Below are 17,715 nucleotides of genomic sequence, written 5' to 3' on the forward strand. Positions count from 1 at the left end.
TACGGTACGACTCGACCGAATATGGACAATACACCTCGCTCACGCGACCTCGATCATGAAGCCCATTGACTTCTTCGCAATGGGGGCCTCGACATCCTCCGGCCTGCCAACGCCAGCGTAATCAATCTCGCCGTGGCCGCGAGGGAAATCGGGCGGCGGGATGCCCTGAAGGAAGCTTTCCTTCTGCCTGACCACGTAGTCGGCGTTGGCAGGGGTATACGGGACGGCGGGAATGTACATCACTATCGAAATTGCAAACGCACGGTTGGATAACCGTACGAAGTGATGAAGTGAAGTTACGCACCCGCAGAGTCGTCGTTGCCGATGTGCTCCTTCTCCACAGCGTGCACGACATCGCAATGCCAGAAGACCATGTCGCCGGGGTTGACCTTCGGAACAGAGACCATGGTCTCATCTAGCCTGAGGTGAGGGTGGGTCTTCGTGTTGGGCCAGGGTCCGCGGAAGCCAGATCCGGTAGAGTAAACACCCGGGAAGTCAGACGAGGTGATGTCTAAGGTCAGACTATCAACGGGCTAGTAAGCGCCAGTACTTGCAGGATGACGCACCGTATTCCCAGTTCTTAGAATCTATGACGTCCTCAGCACCTTCCTTGGGACGGAAGAAGGGGCGCAGGATGGTGTAGGCGTTCGAGAGGTAGACACTAGGAAATACCTGGAGGGTGCCCTCATGAGGAGCGGTGCCGCTGCAATACATCAGTACATCGGCGCAAATTACGGATTTAACCATGTTCACCTCACAGCGAGCCAACCCTGGTAAGTTCTGAAGATAGTTGCCTAAGGAATATATAGCGTCAAAACTCAGTTTTCGTTCGCCACTAAATTCGCTGACCTGGCCAACACGGCCGTACATCGAGCTACGTGCGTTGATACGGTCTTCCAGGTCATAGGGATCATGTTGGCGCCAGTTGCCGCTCAGGATATCCTCGAAACAGTGGCGGAACGTGGGGTCTTCCCACCGCTCGATTCCGCCACCTGGGAAGTGATTCAGCCATCATTCACAAGCAAATACCCTACGTGAAATACCCACCATCAACGTGAGGAGGGTGAGCATCCCACTGCACGCCCGGGTGGCGGATACGGAAGCGATCGGCGTACATCAGAGGGGTCGACAGGTCTACGTTCTCAATCTGGGCACCAGAGCGGACGTGGTACATGTTGTTCAACCAGCTCGTAGCTGCAAGTACATTCGGGTGCGCACGAGCACGCACTTGCGAGCGTGTCCAGCTACGCCATCACGTCAGCATACAGTCGGAAAACTCGAATTACGCCACTCACTAGAGCTGGAAGAACTGCTTGTCCTCGGCGGGGAAGCCTAGCTGTCGTTTTAGCAAGGATCGCGCACGTCGGCCAGAGCGTAGACCAACCATCGATACTCGGGTTCTTGGTTACATATTCCCGCAACCATTGTCTCCATTGCGTTGCCTCTTCATCATCAACCACATCCTTGATGACAAGACTGCCCTTGCGCCTAATTTCCTCAATGCGCTCGGAGCTAAGGTTTGCAAGCTCAGAGAAATTGACCTGAGGGACGTACTGAAGACAAACATCAGCACAGGCCAAAATTAAATGGGTTTGTTGACCTACGTCAGAGCCTTGCGCAGCGATCTCAGATGTGACGGTGTCGAGCTCGGCTAAGAGCTCGTTCCACGCCTTGGTGACGCGCTCTTGGAAGTCTGGGTAGGAGGACGCGATGTCCTTCTTGATCTCAACAAAGCGAGGAGGGCAGGGGCCAAGATCGGGCTTAGACATGGTTATGATGATACGAGACCTCGAGGGCACTGAGTGCAACACCTTGCAGCTTTATATCTTGTAGAAGCTCCGAACATCGTCTCGGACACAGACAGTGATCATACTCGCGGACCGTCCTCCGAAATCTGGCATAGATCACGCGGTTAGGGCGTGACTTTGAGAAAGCCTTGAATTTGCACAAACACCTGCAACAACGCATCAGTAGGTGTTTCTTCCCTAGTCGGGAGCCGTCGTGAATCATCCGCCTCTTCTGAAAGACGTACGGCCGAAACCACGCAGGATTGTCTTTAAAAACATAGAGTTCATCCTCGAAACACTGAGAGCTATTTCTCTCCGGGCACCGAAAAAGCGATGGATGACAATTGATGCGGAGAAACCTCGGTATACGTTCGTTCCTCTCATCCTAGGTACGGGTATCGATGTGAGCGTTGGTGTTCACCTGATATGATGGGAAAGAACACTTACGCGGCGAGATGTCTTCAGCCCCGTGGGAACCCTAGGGTGCCGATGGGGTGTCTCACTTATCTACTGCAGCGGATATGTAAACGCCAAACATTAGCAATGACTTACTTGTAGTGCAGATGCGCCCAACATGTGCTTGCAGGAGTAAGTTGCAGTAATATTACGACTTGTTGGATGCCAGAAATAGATCTTACTGCAAGAATTTCGACAACACGTAATTAATAGAGTAGAGGCGCACGAAGGAAAATTTCCGGAGATCAGCAACGGGCATGATACAGAAGACCAATAACCACGACGAGTAGGTGCACGATAGATCAGGCAGCTTCTTCTTCAGCATACTCCAGCCCCTCTTCAAACTCCTCGTTATCTTCCGCTTCCAGGGTCGCTTCTTGATACTAGATCGAGGAGTCAACGGAAGCCCGCGCTGGATCATACTGCGTTCCAAACATACCTGTTGATACTCGGCACTGCGAAACAGCTATAGTTAGCAACGGCCCAGCTGCACGCATCAAAGTGCGGGTGGCTCACATCAGGTCATGCGTATTGCTTTCTGCTTCAGAGAACTCCATCTCGTCCATTCCCTCGCCCGTGTACCAATGCAGGAACGCATGGCGCTTGTACATGGCAGCGAACTGTCGAAAACCCCAGCCACATCGTATGATGTTGGACACAATCCAGACCGTTAAATGAGGACACGAACCTGGGAGAGAGTGCGCTTGAAGAGTTCCTGAACAGCCGTAGAATTTGCTAGACATGTCGCGGACTAACGATCATTGCGCCAGTTAATTTTTCGTGACGGTAAGGGGAGGACTGAGTACCTGTTGTTGCCCAACCGGAGGTACTGAGCACAGAGAAACGGAAACATTGTCCGGTATCCATCTGGGAGCATTTCAGTATCGCATTCGAACAAGGAGTATCAACCCAACATACTCAACGAACTGTGAGGAGTTCTTGCGCTGAAGCTCCAACACAGAGTACTAGTGACGTTGGGTAGGCAATGCCACGTTCTTACACCAAGAGAACGCACTTACTTCCACCTGCATTCGATGTGAGCAGAGAAAACGAGGGGACTGGGGACATCATGAGCAACTCGCCTCCCGGGACGAAAGCTTCCCTCGGAAAATAGTCGCTGCAGTTAGATAGCGGCTATCGAGACATTGAACATTCATGATCGCCCAGACACATGCATTCACTCACCCGAACTTGGGATCGCAGGCGACAAGGAGGTTTCTCCGATCAAAGAGACTACAACGTGATCGGCGATCGTAAGGGGAAAAGCTGGGTGAAATTTGTCACTGGCGACTCACGCTGATGTCAGGTCGGGGACAGTGAGACGCATGAACGCTCTCGCCTTCGGATCGTAGAAGGGTGCATAACTCGGCATCAAGAAGTGCAGCTACGTTGGGACACAAATAGTCGGACACAACGCGAGGAAAAAAAGGAAGGTAGAACCACTTACACGTGGGAAGGGGATAAGGTTCAAGCCAAGTTTCCGCAGATCACTATTCGTCGTACATTCAGCATAAGGATGCGTTATCACCCGAGCAAGAAGACGCACCCATTCAGCTGACCAGGGAACCGCAAACTGGTGCTTACACCGCACATCACTTGTGAGACCAACTGCGAAGGTTGAGATTCAAATCGCAGTCATGCGAGTAACACTGCGCCTGGACCTACCACGTTGAGATCTGAGAACTCCGGATTCTTAGTGTGCAGCGTTCGCACAGTGATGTCGTACCTGATAATAGTGAGTATACGGTGTGATCATTTTGCGGAGTACGCACAATGCCTCGTTATCAATACACATCGTCAGATCACTGTTCTCAACGAGCTGGTGGATGGACAATAGCGCATTGTACGGCTGCGTGCCATCAGTTTATCGTCTTACCCAGATACAAGCTCGCGCGTACCTCGACAACCGTTTCCGACACCTTTACATGGAACATTAGTGCGCGTCCCTTCTAGCAGATTACGCCGACCCACCTTAGGAGAAGGGAGAATCGAGAAGGTAGAGAGCATCCTGTCAGGAAATTCCTGAAGTATTCACATCAGGGAGCAAGCCAACAGGTTATCAGCGAACACAACTTCTCGGAATTTCGACAACAGCAGTGAGCCTAAGCCTGAACCGGTACCTCCACCCAGAGAATGGATCATCTGAAAGCCTTGTAGAGAATCACAAGCCTCGCTTTGCCTGCGGACGATATCCTGAAATAGCCTTGTTTAGTAGCTGGGAGACTCTAAAATGCGGCGGGTGAGACTGACCAAGATCGACTCCACCAGCTCGGCCCCTGGAACCCAGGGTTAGCACAGCAGATATAGACATGTCTAATTACCGTACCCTCCGTGTAGACTGATAAATAGAGCTGGTCAGCGCACGCTGCGGCAACGCACGGCATAGCTGCACTTACATCCTTTCGCCCAGTTGTTTCCGGCACCACTGTCACCATTCACGAATGTATCTGGCCGGAACAAAGCTCCCATCTTACTTGCACGTATCTGATATACTGTGAGTCTCTCGTGAAACCCACACTGATTCCTGAAGCCAACTTACGCGATCGCACACGCCTTGTTCGAGATCAACCTGCACACTACGGGGAACGTACTTCTTCTCGCTGCCAGACTGCTCGACCTCGGTGAAGAAAACTCCAACCTGCACCAAAATGACACTCAGGTAGGCATTTTCTTTGGAAATCTCAAGACGTACCCTAGCGATTTGCAGCGGATCATTCCCCTTATAAAACTGACCCTATCGCGTCAGTTCGGTGCCCGAGATTCGGGAATCGCGCACTCACACCCTCCGCATCGAGACCATGTTCTGCAAGGAGAATCTCCCAGAAGCTTTCGCCAACCTGGTTTCCGGCCTTTGTTCGCGAAATGTTAGATCTCATAGCTGGAACTTTCTGACACCTGGCTAACCTGGCCAACCTGGTCGCGTACGGATAAGCTTAGAAATTGGTCAACTCTAATGATACACATACCTGAACATTGATGATTTCGCGCGTCATTCTGGGAGTGTGAGAGGTGAGCAAGAAGTTTTGGCGGTGAGTGCGTCAAGCTCTCTCAACAAAACTCGAGCCGTCGGGCCCAGGGTGAGTCGATAGCACACGCGGCTCACACGTGGCCAACAGTGACGCAAGGCGATCGAATTCTTCCAATCAGGATCGTCGTTTAAAATTTCACGCGTCAACGAGTCCGACGAGAAGATTTTACAAAGAATCGCTTTCAAGGCAAGAATTTCACAAACGCGAAGACATCAGAGTGGGTGGAGGTATGGTCAACCTTAGCGAGAAGGTGATTCAGGAGAACGAGGAGCTTGGCATGGAGATCAAAGCTCCTATTAGATCATCGCCTTTGTCTCACGCGCGGTGGGTTCACAGAAGGAAAAATATTGAGAACATACTAAATTCGGAAAACGAAATAAGATTGTGAAAGGATCGATACCACAATATCCAAGTGATTGTCAACGATCTCGTTTCTGTTCACTCACAAGTCGCTCAAACATCTCAGTCTGTTGTGAAGTACAGCACTTATTGTTGGGAATGCCCGGAGGAAGCGATCCGAGGGCACCCATGGAGCCCGCCACAGCGGGGAATAATTATGTAAGGGAACTTTATATAGAATGTATATAAAGAAATCTATTTCGGGAACCCGGCTGAGTAATCGGGTCTTCCCTTCACATCATCGCGATATTCTCTGGGATTTTACCTATTATTCTCAACAGGTTATGAGCCCCGAGACCGTCTAAACCTCGGACTTGTATCCTACTGCTGCTAACAACCAATAAAACTATCCTCACCCATACAAGAAAAACTACCCCTGTTCCGGGCGACACGATGTCGAATGATGACAAGGACATTCCGAACAGTATGTATCGGATCCATCCTCTGAAGGAGGACAACTGGATGCCGTGGAAGAGGCGCATGACTGCATTCCTGGATGAGAAGAAGCTTCTCAGCTACATCACCGGTGAGATACAGAAACCAGAGCCGAGTGCTACACCACGTGAAATGCGAAATTTCTAAGACCCAGAATTTGGTTAGGTTACATCGATTCGGAGGAGGTTCTGAGTACATTCTTATGAAATCCTGCCCATCACAGAACTTTGTCGGTTTAACTAGGTTATGGCGATGTTCCTGAGAAGTTTCAGGTAGCATTCTGGTCAAATTCTGTTCAGTCATGATCAGGCTTGTGTAATTCACAAAAATTCCCTATATGGCAGTAGAAAATGAATGAAAATGCATTATTTTAGACGCGTTCTCGGACGCCCAAATGACACCATAGGGATTCGCAGACAGCTAGCGTACTACAGGAAGACGATGACAAGCCAACGTGCACATAAGTCCGGACTCAGAGACGGGGAAGAGCAACCTGACACCCCACTTGAGCACCCTGCTATCGGTCATGGCTAGCAACTCAGCGCCGAATCCGAATGTTGCGAAGCTCAACGCTGCCGTCGAGGAGATAGAAAACTTGAAAACAAGTTTGTCAGCATACAAGGAGAAGACACAGAAGATCGTACAGGTTCTGCATGGGGAGAACCAGGTCCTCAAAGGCGAGCTGTTGGTGATCCAGCAGCGGGTTGAATATCTTGAGGAGCAACTAGCATTGCAGTCGAAGACGGTGACAACAGCGGGCCGAGCTCTGCACAAGAAGTTGACGCAACGGCAGGAGAAGTAGAGCAGCCCGCAGATGAGATGGATGAGGACGAGAAAAAACTGGAGCTCAGTCGTGATGCTGCAGAGAGTAAGCCGATCAAAGTACGCACGCTAAGTGTTATCGGCCATATCAGCCAGCTAAATACAGTGATTCAGGATGCCGTCAATATGGCATTCAAACATTTGATGGGTGTTCCGAAGATTGACCCCAAGTCTCTGCCGTTCTACCCTTATCAGATATCACGCGAGCATGAGCTGTGGCCTAAGGACCCGGGTACTCACCAGCCACTTATCCGTTTCATGTGGAAGCACTCCGCATCTCAGAAAGCCAACGCCATGGGTCTTCGAAAGGTGTTAGAGACAGTTCGTGCGCTCGGTGCCCAATGGGTGCTGACATGCAAGAAGTTCCTAGAGGACATCCTCGATACAGACCTCGAGACCCGAATCAGATCAAAGTATGACTACATGGCATATGAGTGGCGCAAGATCAACAAGATTGCAGAGAGCAGTGATGACTTACAAGCCGCTGAAGATGATGGCTTTGGTGAGCAGGTCGTCGAAGGTGGTGGAGAGGATGAGGGGCAGGTGTTGCCTGTAGCTACCAAGGATACAAGACAGAGTAGGCCCCGCGGAGCACAGAATTCCCGAGTCTCGTCGGTGAGTTTTGATTACAATATCAAAATGCATCGTACTCACATTGCGCCCGAAAGAAACTCAAAGCTCGCCAGCGCAAACGCGCACACTCCACATACACGGATGCTAAGTTTGACTCAGCATTCATAACCAACGCCATGTCAGATGATGAAGACGATCCAGATGCAATCCCGGGGGAAGGAATGAAGAAATGGATAAGTCACGCGCCCGACTATCGTAGTGATATCGTGAGAGTTCTCACCATTTCTATGCATCTACGAGGACTAATACCAATCACAGGTTAAGCAGTTATACCAAGACATCGACGCGATTGCTGATCCGAGCCAGACAAGGCCAAGGCAGCGACCACACGTATACGAGGGGCAGAGAAAAAGGATAGTGTTCCACTAAAGGCCAAGAACTTGAAGAGTCGGATTCGTGCATGGCAGGTAAAGCAAGAGCTGTTAGATGTGAACGAGCACTGGTTTACATCTGGGAGAGTCACTAAGAGTGGTATGGCGTGGGGAGACCCGGAAGATCCAGAGCCGGAAAGTGAGAAGAAACGCAAGCACGATGGAGAAGGATCAAAGAGGGGGAAGGGCAAGAAACGCGCTATAGATCGGAGTGCAGTGGAGAAGTCCAGGGCGGAGCTTGATGAGTTATTGAATGGTGAGGACATGAACACAGTTCTCACCTTAGAGACCTGATTACTGCGAGTCGCAGTGATCACTGTGTGCGATGTCGGCCATGTGGCCTTCATGTTTCTTGTTCATCATCCTGATCTTGATCGTCGGGTCTGCCGTCGAGTTCTTGTTCAACTTCATTCAGCCAATCATCAGTAGGTTCAATGCCCGTCTTTGTATCATCAGAATTAGTGTGTCTATGCAGAGGTGTAATCACTGCGGCGATGAGACTAACCCGATCAAACGAGTGAACTATCCATAACGGCACATCAGCGCCAAGGCGGCGAGAGGTGGTTGGTAGTAATGCAACTGCAGCTGCAAGTTTATCGGTCGGGACAACCTCAAGGTCATGGTAGGTGTCATGATAGGCGACGTAGATGCCGAGTTCTGTTGCACTGCACATTCCGTCAGTTGGTGCACAATTTTTCACGAAGATATTAGTTGCACTACATTGACCATGGCATGGTTGGAATGCACTCGTCTGCCTTCATCCGTTGGACAATAGAACAGAATACATGTGACTTGCCTGTAATACTTAGCTTAAAATGATACAGCAGGCGGCAGGGCACTCTGGAGTGTGTAAAATCAACACAAGCATGGCGGTCTGCTTGAGATCGGCCATCTAGCGAGGATCCATAACGTATACCATCCCTGTACAGGAATGGTATGCCAATAGCGGAATGAGAAGCTGACAGGGGAATGAAACCTGCAGATGTGGTGAAGTCATCAACAATATTGAGGTCGGGCCATGCAGAGCGAGCGTAGCTTAAGAGCAAGCCATATACTTCGGCATGAGGTAGGCTTCAAAGATTGATAAATCTTGTTTCCTTCTTCCTACGCGTGGAGTTCGGCATCCTTATTGAACCATCTGGGAGACTGTATCACTCGCGGCATAACATATTCGAAAGAAGACCGTCGCACCTGTACCAAAACCTGCCAGTTGTGTGTGCAGGGTACCTCGATTCATACCCTTCTGTGTGGTTACACGAGACATTAGTTTCCGCTCCTCTGGGGATGCGTTCTCTGGCATAGAGACAAACTGTATACCGAGAGGAGTATCAGCAGTCTCCAATTGCAAAGATTCAAAGTACTTCTACCAATCCATACAAACGCTGTTTCGCGAGCCAATTGCGCATCAGTGTTGTCTCCATTTCTCCTTCGGCATGCCCATTTAAATTGACAGCTTCTTGCTCGCCATTGCAGCGCTCAAATGCGAACAGCCACCATGCATATGCAGGGCCAAATGATTTGAATACAAGTGAATAATGCATACTCATATGATGGTTGATTACCAAGTGTGCGCCAAGTGCGAGCATGCCTTGAGAGAACTTCTGCAAGTAACGCTGGCCACGGCCAACCTCGTCCATGGAAATAGCTTTGCTGGCCAGGATCCGTTCAGCAACAGAGAGGTAGATGAGGAGTTGGTACACCTCATCAAGATACCATCAGAATGTCGGTTCGTGCTTTGCATTCGAAGGAATCGGTGGTTCTCTGTGTGGAATTTTATCATTCTTGTCACGCCAACAGATCCACATTACTGTGGTCTGCACATTGACCCAACGACACCACTGATCTGCCTTCTGCAAACCATGGTTGTCGCCAAGCTCAAGACATCAGGTTAGCAAATGTTCCAAGACAACTTAGCGAGCTGCTCACATTTTTAGGAAGCCGACCAATACCCGACGGCCAGATGATCGAGTTCTGACTCTCCTCCATCAGCCTCCAGCCTGCAGCATCTAGAAGGTACCCCTCATCCAAAACTTTGTTGTGCATCTCTTTGATGATACCTGAATGAGAGCATACAGTCAGCTCTTCGTGCATGCACCAAATAAAACAAACCATAGAAATTATGCATATAGTCGAGTGCCGTAGTTGCAACTGGCATAAATCCCGCACATTCGTTCAAAACAGAGTGTCGCACTCCACTCTGGTCGAGTATTTCCTTTTGCTTTTTCTTTGTTTTGGCGTTCTTCGACTTGAATCCTGATGCGAGTTGTTGCCAATCATCTCGCAGAACAAAATCTGGAGTGTAAGAAGGTATGCAAGAGGAATTCATTACAAACAAATTGAGGCTTACGGGCGATGCTATACCCTGCTGCGGTATTGATGTCATCATGCGATATAAGGCAGATGTTGCAAGGGTGTGATTTATGAGAATGCCCTGCCGAACCGGTGACTTTGTGTGCTGCTTGAATGTCGCTGACATGCAACTCCAGGCCGCCTTGAATGCGGGGTGGAATTTGTCGGCTATACATTAGCATGATGACACCTATACACACATTCAAAGTGATGCTTGAGCCCGATATCATGAAGGAATGATCTTATCGGTATTCAGCAGATGCATCTCCTTAACCAAGGGATCCAGTGAATAGTTTAGTTGCTCTAAGCTTGGTTCCTTCGGGCCAGGAATGACAGTAGCGAGGTGAACATTCTGTTGGAGAAAGCGCACTGAGTGGTGCAAGTTGTTAATCGTGAGATACACTCCACCGGCAGAATGAGGCAGGTTGTCGGTGATGCCGAACCTATAGAGGCACAAGTACTCTCGCAACAGACTCCTGCATAATGTAAGACTCACCAATCAACATTGATAGTGAAGCTTAGCCCCACATCACATTCCAACAATCTTCTCCTGGTACCTTCAGAAACCTCAACATCTGACACTTCACTGTTTTGGTTTACCACGCGCTTCGTGCCCACTTCTAGAGTACCGTAGCACTCAGCGTCATGGATATCACTCATGAGCTCATAAGTAGGAATAGGACGATGGCGCAGAGTAGTGGGGTCGATAAGATTCTTCACGAAATTGGGACGCAGAGCGAAACGGCGGAGCGCTTTGATAAGAGACGCATATGGCTGTATTTTTGCCGGCATTCATCTTTCTTTGCCATCGAGGTCACACTTCACCCTGTAGGCAATTCCTTTGCAGCGGTGAGTAGTACAGTTGGGGGCAGCCAATGTAGCGATCTCGTCAGAGGTGTAGGGCTTGTAACATACTGTGCATATAGCAATCCTCTCGAAGTAAGACTCCACATCGAGCCCCAGTCGCTGTTTAGCAGTAATGAGGCTTCGTGCAGGTTTTGGATAAGTCGGCAGGCAGCCACATAGTTTTATGACATCCGGGTAAGTATTTAGACTTTGCTCCGAAGCTGCCACTGTAGAAGAATCAAAGACATTGCCTAGAACTGCATCAAGATATGCAAGTCGCACCGGGGGTTGTTCACGGAATGCAGGTGCAAGTCCACTATCATCCTCCAGAAGGCGAGCACGTTCTTGCGCATCTTCGTCCTGTCCTCCAGCGGCATTTGCATCTTCATCTTGTCCTCCAGTGGCATGCGCATCAGATTCTGCTCCATTGACCATTGCATCTTCCCGAGAGGGATTGCCATCATTGGCTGCAGCTCCAAGCTCATCAGGTATATCGTTAGGTATGACATCGTCGTCAAACACAGATTGCGCCGGAGATGACTGATCTGCGCAGTGAGAACCTTCAGGAGAGTCAGGACTGTCTAAGTCTCCAGCACTAGGAAAAGTGACACCAGAATCATCTAGAAGGTGTGTAGACTCCTGTATCTCGCCAGTGGTAGAATCAAGTGCCCCAGTCTGATCCTCTGAAAGTGCGACATCAGCTTGAGTGGTAACTGTATGCAGTCCTATGCGAGACACCAGAGGTTGTGATTCCGCGGCTTGGGCTTGTTGCTGAGTATCTCTCTTCTTGTGTTGAGCAATTGTTTGCTTGGACTGGATCTTAAAACCGCGTATGCTCCGGCTGCAAAGTGAGCAAAAGCAGGCTTCTTCAGCTTGCCACCACAGAATCTGTACCACTGAGAGTATGATTAGCATATGGACTGACCAAGAAGACCTATCGCACAGATGAAGGCATTTATCTCGAGCTTCTCCAATATGTAGCGGTGTTCAAGCAGTAGTCCGGCAGGATAGTGTTTGGCAGTGCGTCGTAGCTGAGCATGTCGGTGGCACGCGTGCACATTGTATGGTGGTGTGTATGTGATAACATGAGCGTGCATGAGCGCGTGCACTCTTAGCTAAGGTCAGAAATGACTGGGAAATCACTCTGTTATTGGCAAACTACTGGGACATTCCGGTAAGGGGGAAATCACGACAGAATCACGACAGAATCATTCCAGAATTGCCGCATCCTAACCAAATTCTGGGTCTTAGAAATTTCACATTTCACGCGGTGCTAATCCGGATACCAGAGAAGTGCGCAATGCCGAGATTCAGAAGTGGGGCGAGAAGGATCAGAGGGCGAGGAATTTGATCATTATGTGCCTGGACAATGCACAGGTGATCCATATGGAAGGAGCGACAATGGCACATCATATGTGGGATCTGCTTTGCACGGTAAAGGAGCTGAAAGGACAACATGAGATCATAGCATTGAGTTGAGTTTTCTACGATTACCATGCTGATGAAGGTGTGAATATCCCGAAGCACATCGCCAAGCTTCAGGAGATACGCGAGCAATTACAGATGATGGGAAAGCAAATAACAGATGCAGATTTTAATGGGATCCTCATCAAGTCCCTGCCCAGCAGCTGGGACTCATATATGGTGTCGTACACTGGCACGATAAGTTCTCAGCCAAACTCTCTGCCAATGACAGCACTGGAATTGATCGCTGTAGTCATCGGCGAATATAGGTGCCATCTTGACCATGATCAGCATGTCGAGCCAGAGCAAGCGCTTACCACCCAGAGCCAGAAGCGGAAGCAAGACTCGATCAAGAAATGTTCCATCTGTCATAAGATGGGACACACGGCTAACAAATGCCGAAACCGAGGCAAGCCCATCTGTTCTAATTGCGGAAAGTTTGGGCATGTCGGGAAAGATTGTTGGACCAAGGGCAGCAGCAAGGAGGGACAAGCGCCTTCCAGAGTGGGACCGTCCAATGCCCCATATCGAGGTGCATCATCCAGAGAACCTTCATACAAGCGCCGAAAATTCGAGCAGATGCGCGATGCTGGCGGCAAAGGCAAGGACAGAGTGCACGTTGCACGCGAGAATGATAAAGAAGATCGCGATAGCGATATGGTATCCTTAGGCACTAGCTCGGGGAATGAAGATTTCGATTCCTTCTATGACTGGTATGCCGATTCAGCGACAACGTCGCATATCGTGAAAAATTGTGATATATTCATAACCTACAAACCCCTTGAGCATCACACGATAAGCGGACTTGGCACTGTCCAAGCCTATGGACGGGGAACCATACAGCTCGAAAGTAAAGTAGGAAATAGAAGAATTAAGTTCCAATTGCGCGATGTACTATATGCACCGCGGTCCCCCTGCAATTTACTTTCAATACCGAGACTTGATGAAGCTGGTGGCCAAACAGTCATGGGAGATTGGCACGCAATCTTAATTGATCACCGCGGAAAAACCCTTGCTGTCGCCAAAATGAAAGGTAGATTATATTTATTTCACGCCCGAGCGGTTAAGCCGCAACAAGGGAGTGCATACATAGTGTCCGAGAACGACCCGCGCACCTGGGAAAAGTGGCACCAATCATACGGACACATCAGCAAAGCCGCACTACAAACTTTGCAGTGCGACCATCTAGTTGAGGGCTTACAATTTCTGCCCAGCCCGGCCAATATCGAATGCACTGCATGCATTCAGGGAAAGGCATCAAAGAAGCCATTCCCTAAAGTGGCAAGCGGGAGAAGCCGTCAGCCCGGTGAGTTTACACATACCGATGTCTGGGGCCCAGTGTGGACCGCTGCAATAGGTGGGTGGAGATATTTTGTAACCTTCACAGATGATTACACACGATGAAGCACAGTCGTGTTTACCAAAATGAAGGATGAAACTACAGACAAGATAAAGAATTATATGACCTACCTTGATCGACGTTTTGGGAACAAACTGCGAAAACTCCGCGTAGACAATGAGCGAGAATATATTAACACCGAATTAACAAATTGGTGTGCCGCCCATGGGATTGAGATAGAGATGACTGCACCGTACTCTCCATCCCAAAACGGAGTCGCAGAGCGTCTCAATCGAATGCTACTTGCCCTCGCGAGATCAATGATCTACGCAAAGGATCTACCACGTTATCTATGGGCCGAGGCTGTATCACATGCAGCCTACATCAAAAATCGAGTGCCCACCAGCGCGCTCGACCATGCCACCCCTGAAGAGAAGTGGAACCAATCAAAGCCGAATATATCTCATTTACGAGAATTCGGCAGCGTCGTCTGGGTTCTCACAGAGGACATCACGCTCTCAAAGCTCGCACCAAGAGCCAATAAATATGTATTTGTTGGCTATATAGACGGGCCGAACACTATTAAATATTACGATGCCAAAACACGTCAAATAAAAAACGAGCGAAATTACCACTTCACTAATCGGGATCCATCTCCAAATAATGCGACATTGCAACCACATGAGGGAGAAGGACCCGATGCCCCACAATCGAGGACTGCAGATGTGCAGCGTAAGGGGGAGTCTTCAGATTCAGGGGGAGACGCGCTACAGTCCTCCGTCAATAACCTGCTAAAGCGCAGATGCGAAGAAGATGAGGATAGAGATGCACCCAATGAAAATGAGCCCAGATGAAGCAAGTGCGTAACTGTCAGACCAGATTACTGGTTGCTAAATGGTCCCGACGCTGACGCCGAAGATAATGCGGACACAGATGCTGAGGATAATGATAGTGCATCAATCGCTGATCTCATATATGTGGCGATGAGTGAAGAAAACATGGAGGCTAATGAGCCTAAATCGCTCAACGATGCGAAGAACTCACCTGAATGGCCGAAGTGAGAGACGGCTGTTCAAGCAGAACTTGAGCAACTACACAACATGGGCACTTGGGAATTAGTGGACTTACCCCAAGGGAGAACTCCGGTAGGCAACAAATGGGTCCTGGTAAAGAAAATGAACAGAGAGGGAGAAGTAATTAAATTCAAAGCGCATTTAGTCGCTAAAGGCTACTCACAGATTCTGGGAATGAGCTACACGGAAACATATTCTCCGGTGGTCCGTCTCGAGATAATCCGTGCAATTCTCGGGCTAGCCGCAATTCTCGATTGGGATATCCAACAGATGGACGTCAAGGACGCGTACCTGAATGGTATCCTAAAAGAGGAAATTTATATGTGCCAGCCGGAGGGATTTAGTGACAGAACACCCTCTATGGACTCAAACAAGCCAGATGCGAATGGAATATAATACTGAACCGCAAATTACTCGACGCGGGATTTAGACAACTATTCACGGACCCATGCGCGTACATCAGGATGAGAGAAGGAAAAACAGAGATTGTCACTGTATGGGTGGACGATTTATTACTGTTCACAAATGATCGCGACCTCATGGACCACCTGAAAAAGGAACTCCAAAGTATGTTTGAAGTTACCGATCTAGGCGAGCCCAAGAAGATCGTAGGAATAGAGATCGAGCAAAACTGAGAAAAGAAAACAATAAAGGTATCGCAAAACAAATATATTGATTCTATCCTATGAAGACACGGACTCGAGAACGCGAACCCAGTAGAGATGCCTCTCAACCCGAACGTCACCCTCGAGAAAGATGAGGATAATGCAAATGAGGTGCCAAGCCGAGACAGCGGATATGCTTCGCTGATCGGATCTCTGATGTATGCGGCAGTAGCCACGCAACCGGATATCGTGTATGCTATTCAAAGATTGAGCTCGTTCACGGCTAGGCCGAACCTGACCCACTGGGCCAAATGCGTGCTCCGCTACTTAGCAGGCACACATGAAGCCGGAATAGTATACGGTCCGGCGGATAATGAAGGGCGCGATGCAGACATGCTCATCGGGTACACAGATGCGGACTTCGCAAATAACATTCGCGACCGTAAATCTATTTCAGGATACATTTACAAAATAGGAAGAGGTGCAATAACGTGGAGTTCGAAGAAGCAAACAACAGTTGCTTCTTCATCCACAGAGGCGGAATATATGGTGTCCGCTCTCGGAGCAAGGGAAGCCATCTGGCTACAGAATCTATTTAAGGAAATAGGCTTCGACCAGGAACAGCCGACGATTGTCTACAGAGACAACATGGCTGCGATCTCAATCACCCATGATCCACAGTATCATGCGCGCTCAAAACATTTTGATATAAAGTATCATTATGTGCGAGAAAAGATAAACGACGGAAAAATGGAAATAATCTACTGCCCTACAGAAGATATGGTAGCCGATATTTTTACCAAACCCCTCGCAAAGCCAAGGCACCAAAAGCTTATGGAAATGCTTAGGATGCCCATCGGCCCGAGGGGGAGTGTTGGGAATGCCCGGAGGAAGCGATCCGAGGGCACCCATGGAGCTCGCCACAGCGAGGAATAATTATGTAAGGGAACTTTATATAGAATGTATATAAAGAAATCTATTTCGGGAACCCGGCTGAGTAATCGGGTCTTCCCTTCATCCGAGACATCATCACGATATTCTCTGGGATTTTACCTATTATTCTCAACACTTATTTACTATGGAAACAACGTAGTGAACATCATGTACTGTACTTATGAATAAGGCTGCGTTCGGCACCCAGATACTGGCCAGCATCTCCAGATACCAGTATCCGGACGGTGTCGGGCCGGATGTGATCCTGTGTGACTGATCATGACATTGTGTAACTGAGACTTTGATTAGGGTTGGGGAATAATTTGTACAGATCGCTACTATTCTTCCAGCCATAACCTGTTTTCATGATATTCTGGGCCTCCCTCGACCTCCACGTGACAAGCCGACCTTCCGGCTAATGATCGTCCCCGACTCCAGGAACTGGAGGAGGGCTTTGGCAAGGGGAAACGGCAGACGCCTCTGCGAATGAAGTTGTGCGAAAACAACATCAGTAAATAAGTTGAGTAACAACACTTACGATTTTGAGTCTTGACTCCGTCTAGGCTTCCGGTCGCGAACGTCGCTGTTGCACTGGACCTGTCGACACTGTTCGAGCGCAGGTCTATTTACGTAAGATCGCGCTCGCGAACGTTCCGCCCTTGCGCTCGACCTGCCGACGGTGTTCCAGCGCAGGTCTATTCACGTAGGATGGTGCTCGCAAACATCACGTGCGCGCTCGATTTCTCGACGATGTTGGCGCTGCTGGACGACGTTACACCTCAGTGTCGCTCCTCGACGAGTCACTATACGACATCATTCTGTTTTGCACGTGAGTGTATTCTTCTTCTCGTATTATTACTAATCTACTGATTCACCACTAAACTATGTAGAATCTACGCGGACCTGCTCTCTTGAAGACATAGTTTTCGCATTTTTTGCGACTGTTTCAGACAAGTGTACGTGCATCTATGCTTGTTGACTTGTTCAAATGGATACTTACAGTTTAATTTGCACGATACAGTTGCTATTTGTGATACTGTGTTCACAGTTTCACTGTGCTGTTTTAATTGAGTTTGTGTCTAAGCACGTTAAACATTTCGTGTTCAAGCACGTTAAACATTTCGTGTTAAAGCACATTAAATATTTTGTGTTCAAGCACATTAAGTATTTGTCT

At 49.0% G+C, this 17,715-nt stretch overlaps 4 protein-coding genes across 4 annotated transcripts; 1 reads left to right on the forward strand and 3 right to left on the reverse strand.

Annotated features, from left to right (window-relative positions):
• Window positions 1-39: 39 nt before the first annotated feature.
• SCP_1303610 (hypothetical protein) lies at window positions 40-1,769 on the reverse strand (the record flags this gene model as incomplete). Its single annotated transcript, XM_027763657.1, has 9 exons — window positions 40-242; window positions 305-511; window positions 567-703; window positions 754-794; window positions 850-992; window positions 1,048-1,244; window positions 1,296-1,332; window positions 1,385-1,553; window positions 1,605-1,769. 9 exons carry the CDS (start codon window positions 1,767-1,769, stop codon window positions 40-42), a joined length of 1,299 nt encoding a protein of 432 aa, XP_027619458.1.
• Window positions 1,770-2,545: 776 nt separating this feature from the next.
• SCP_1303620 (Tubulin beta-2 chain) lies at window positions 2,546-5,236 on the reverse strand (the record flags this gene model as incomplete). Its single annotated transcript, XM_027763658.1, has 25 exons — window positions 2,546-2,626; window positions 2,683-2,698; window positions 2,760-2,863; window positions 2,932-2,994; window positions 3,050-3,110; window positions 3,162-3,208; window positions 3,263-3,268; window positions 3,326-3,377; window positions 3,429-3,476; window positions 3,539-3,627; window positions 3,691-3,733; window positions 3,790-3,851; window positions 3,909-3,969; window positions 4,016-4,092; window positions 4,142-4,162; window positions 4,215-4,265; window positions 4,317-4,436; window positions 4,494-4,519; window positions 4,570-4,581; window positions 4,640-4,727; window positions 4,783-4,881; window positions 4,936-4,971; window positions 5,024-5,092; window positions 5,148-5,156; window positions 5,210-5,236. The coding sequence occupies 25 exons, from the start codon at window positions 5,234-5,236 to the stop codon at window positions 2,546-2,548; spliced, it is 1,368 nt and encodes a 455-aa protein (XP_027619459.1).
• An 861-nt stretch (window positions 5,237-6,097) lies between these two features.
• On the forward strand, window positions 6,098-8,226 carry SCP_1303630 (hypothetical protein; the record flags this gene model as incomplete). The annotated part of the gene is made up of 5 exons (XM_027763659.1): window positions 6,098-6,197; window positions 6,843-6,988; window positions 7,043-7,543; window positions 7,597-7,819; window positions 7,868-8,226. 5 exons carry the CDS (start codon window positions 6,098-6,100, stop codon window positions 8,224-8,226), a joined length of 1,329 nt encoding a protein of 442 aa, XP_027619460.1.
• Window positions 8,227-11,330: 3,104 nt separating this feature from the next.
• On the reverse strand, window positions 11,331-16,520 carry SCP_1303640 (hypothetical protein; the record flags this gene model as incomplete). Its single annotated transcript, XM_027763660.1, has 3 exons — window positions 11,331-11,354; window positions 11,410-12,023; window positions 16,409-16,520. The coding sequence occupies 3 exons, from the start codon at window positions 16,518-16,520 to the stop codon at window positions 11,331-11,333; spliced, it is 750 nt and encodes a 249-aa protein (XP_027619461.1).
• Window positions 16,521-17,715: the final 1,195 nt, after the last annotated feature.

This window comes from Sparassis crispa (genome assembly GCF_003851025.1).
Source record: "Sparassis crispa DNA, contig_000012F, whole genome shotgun sequence".
NCBI classification, from domain to species: domain Eukaryota; kingdom Fungi; phylum Basidiomycota; class Agaricomycetes; order Polyporales; family Sparassidaceae; genus Sparassis; species Sparassis crispa.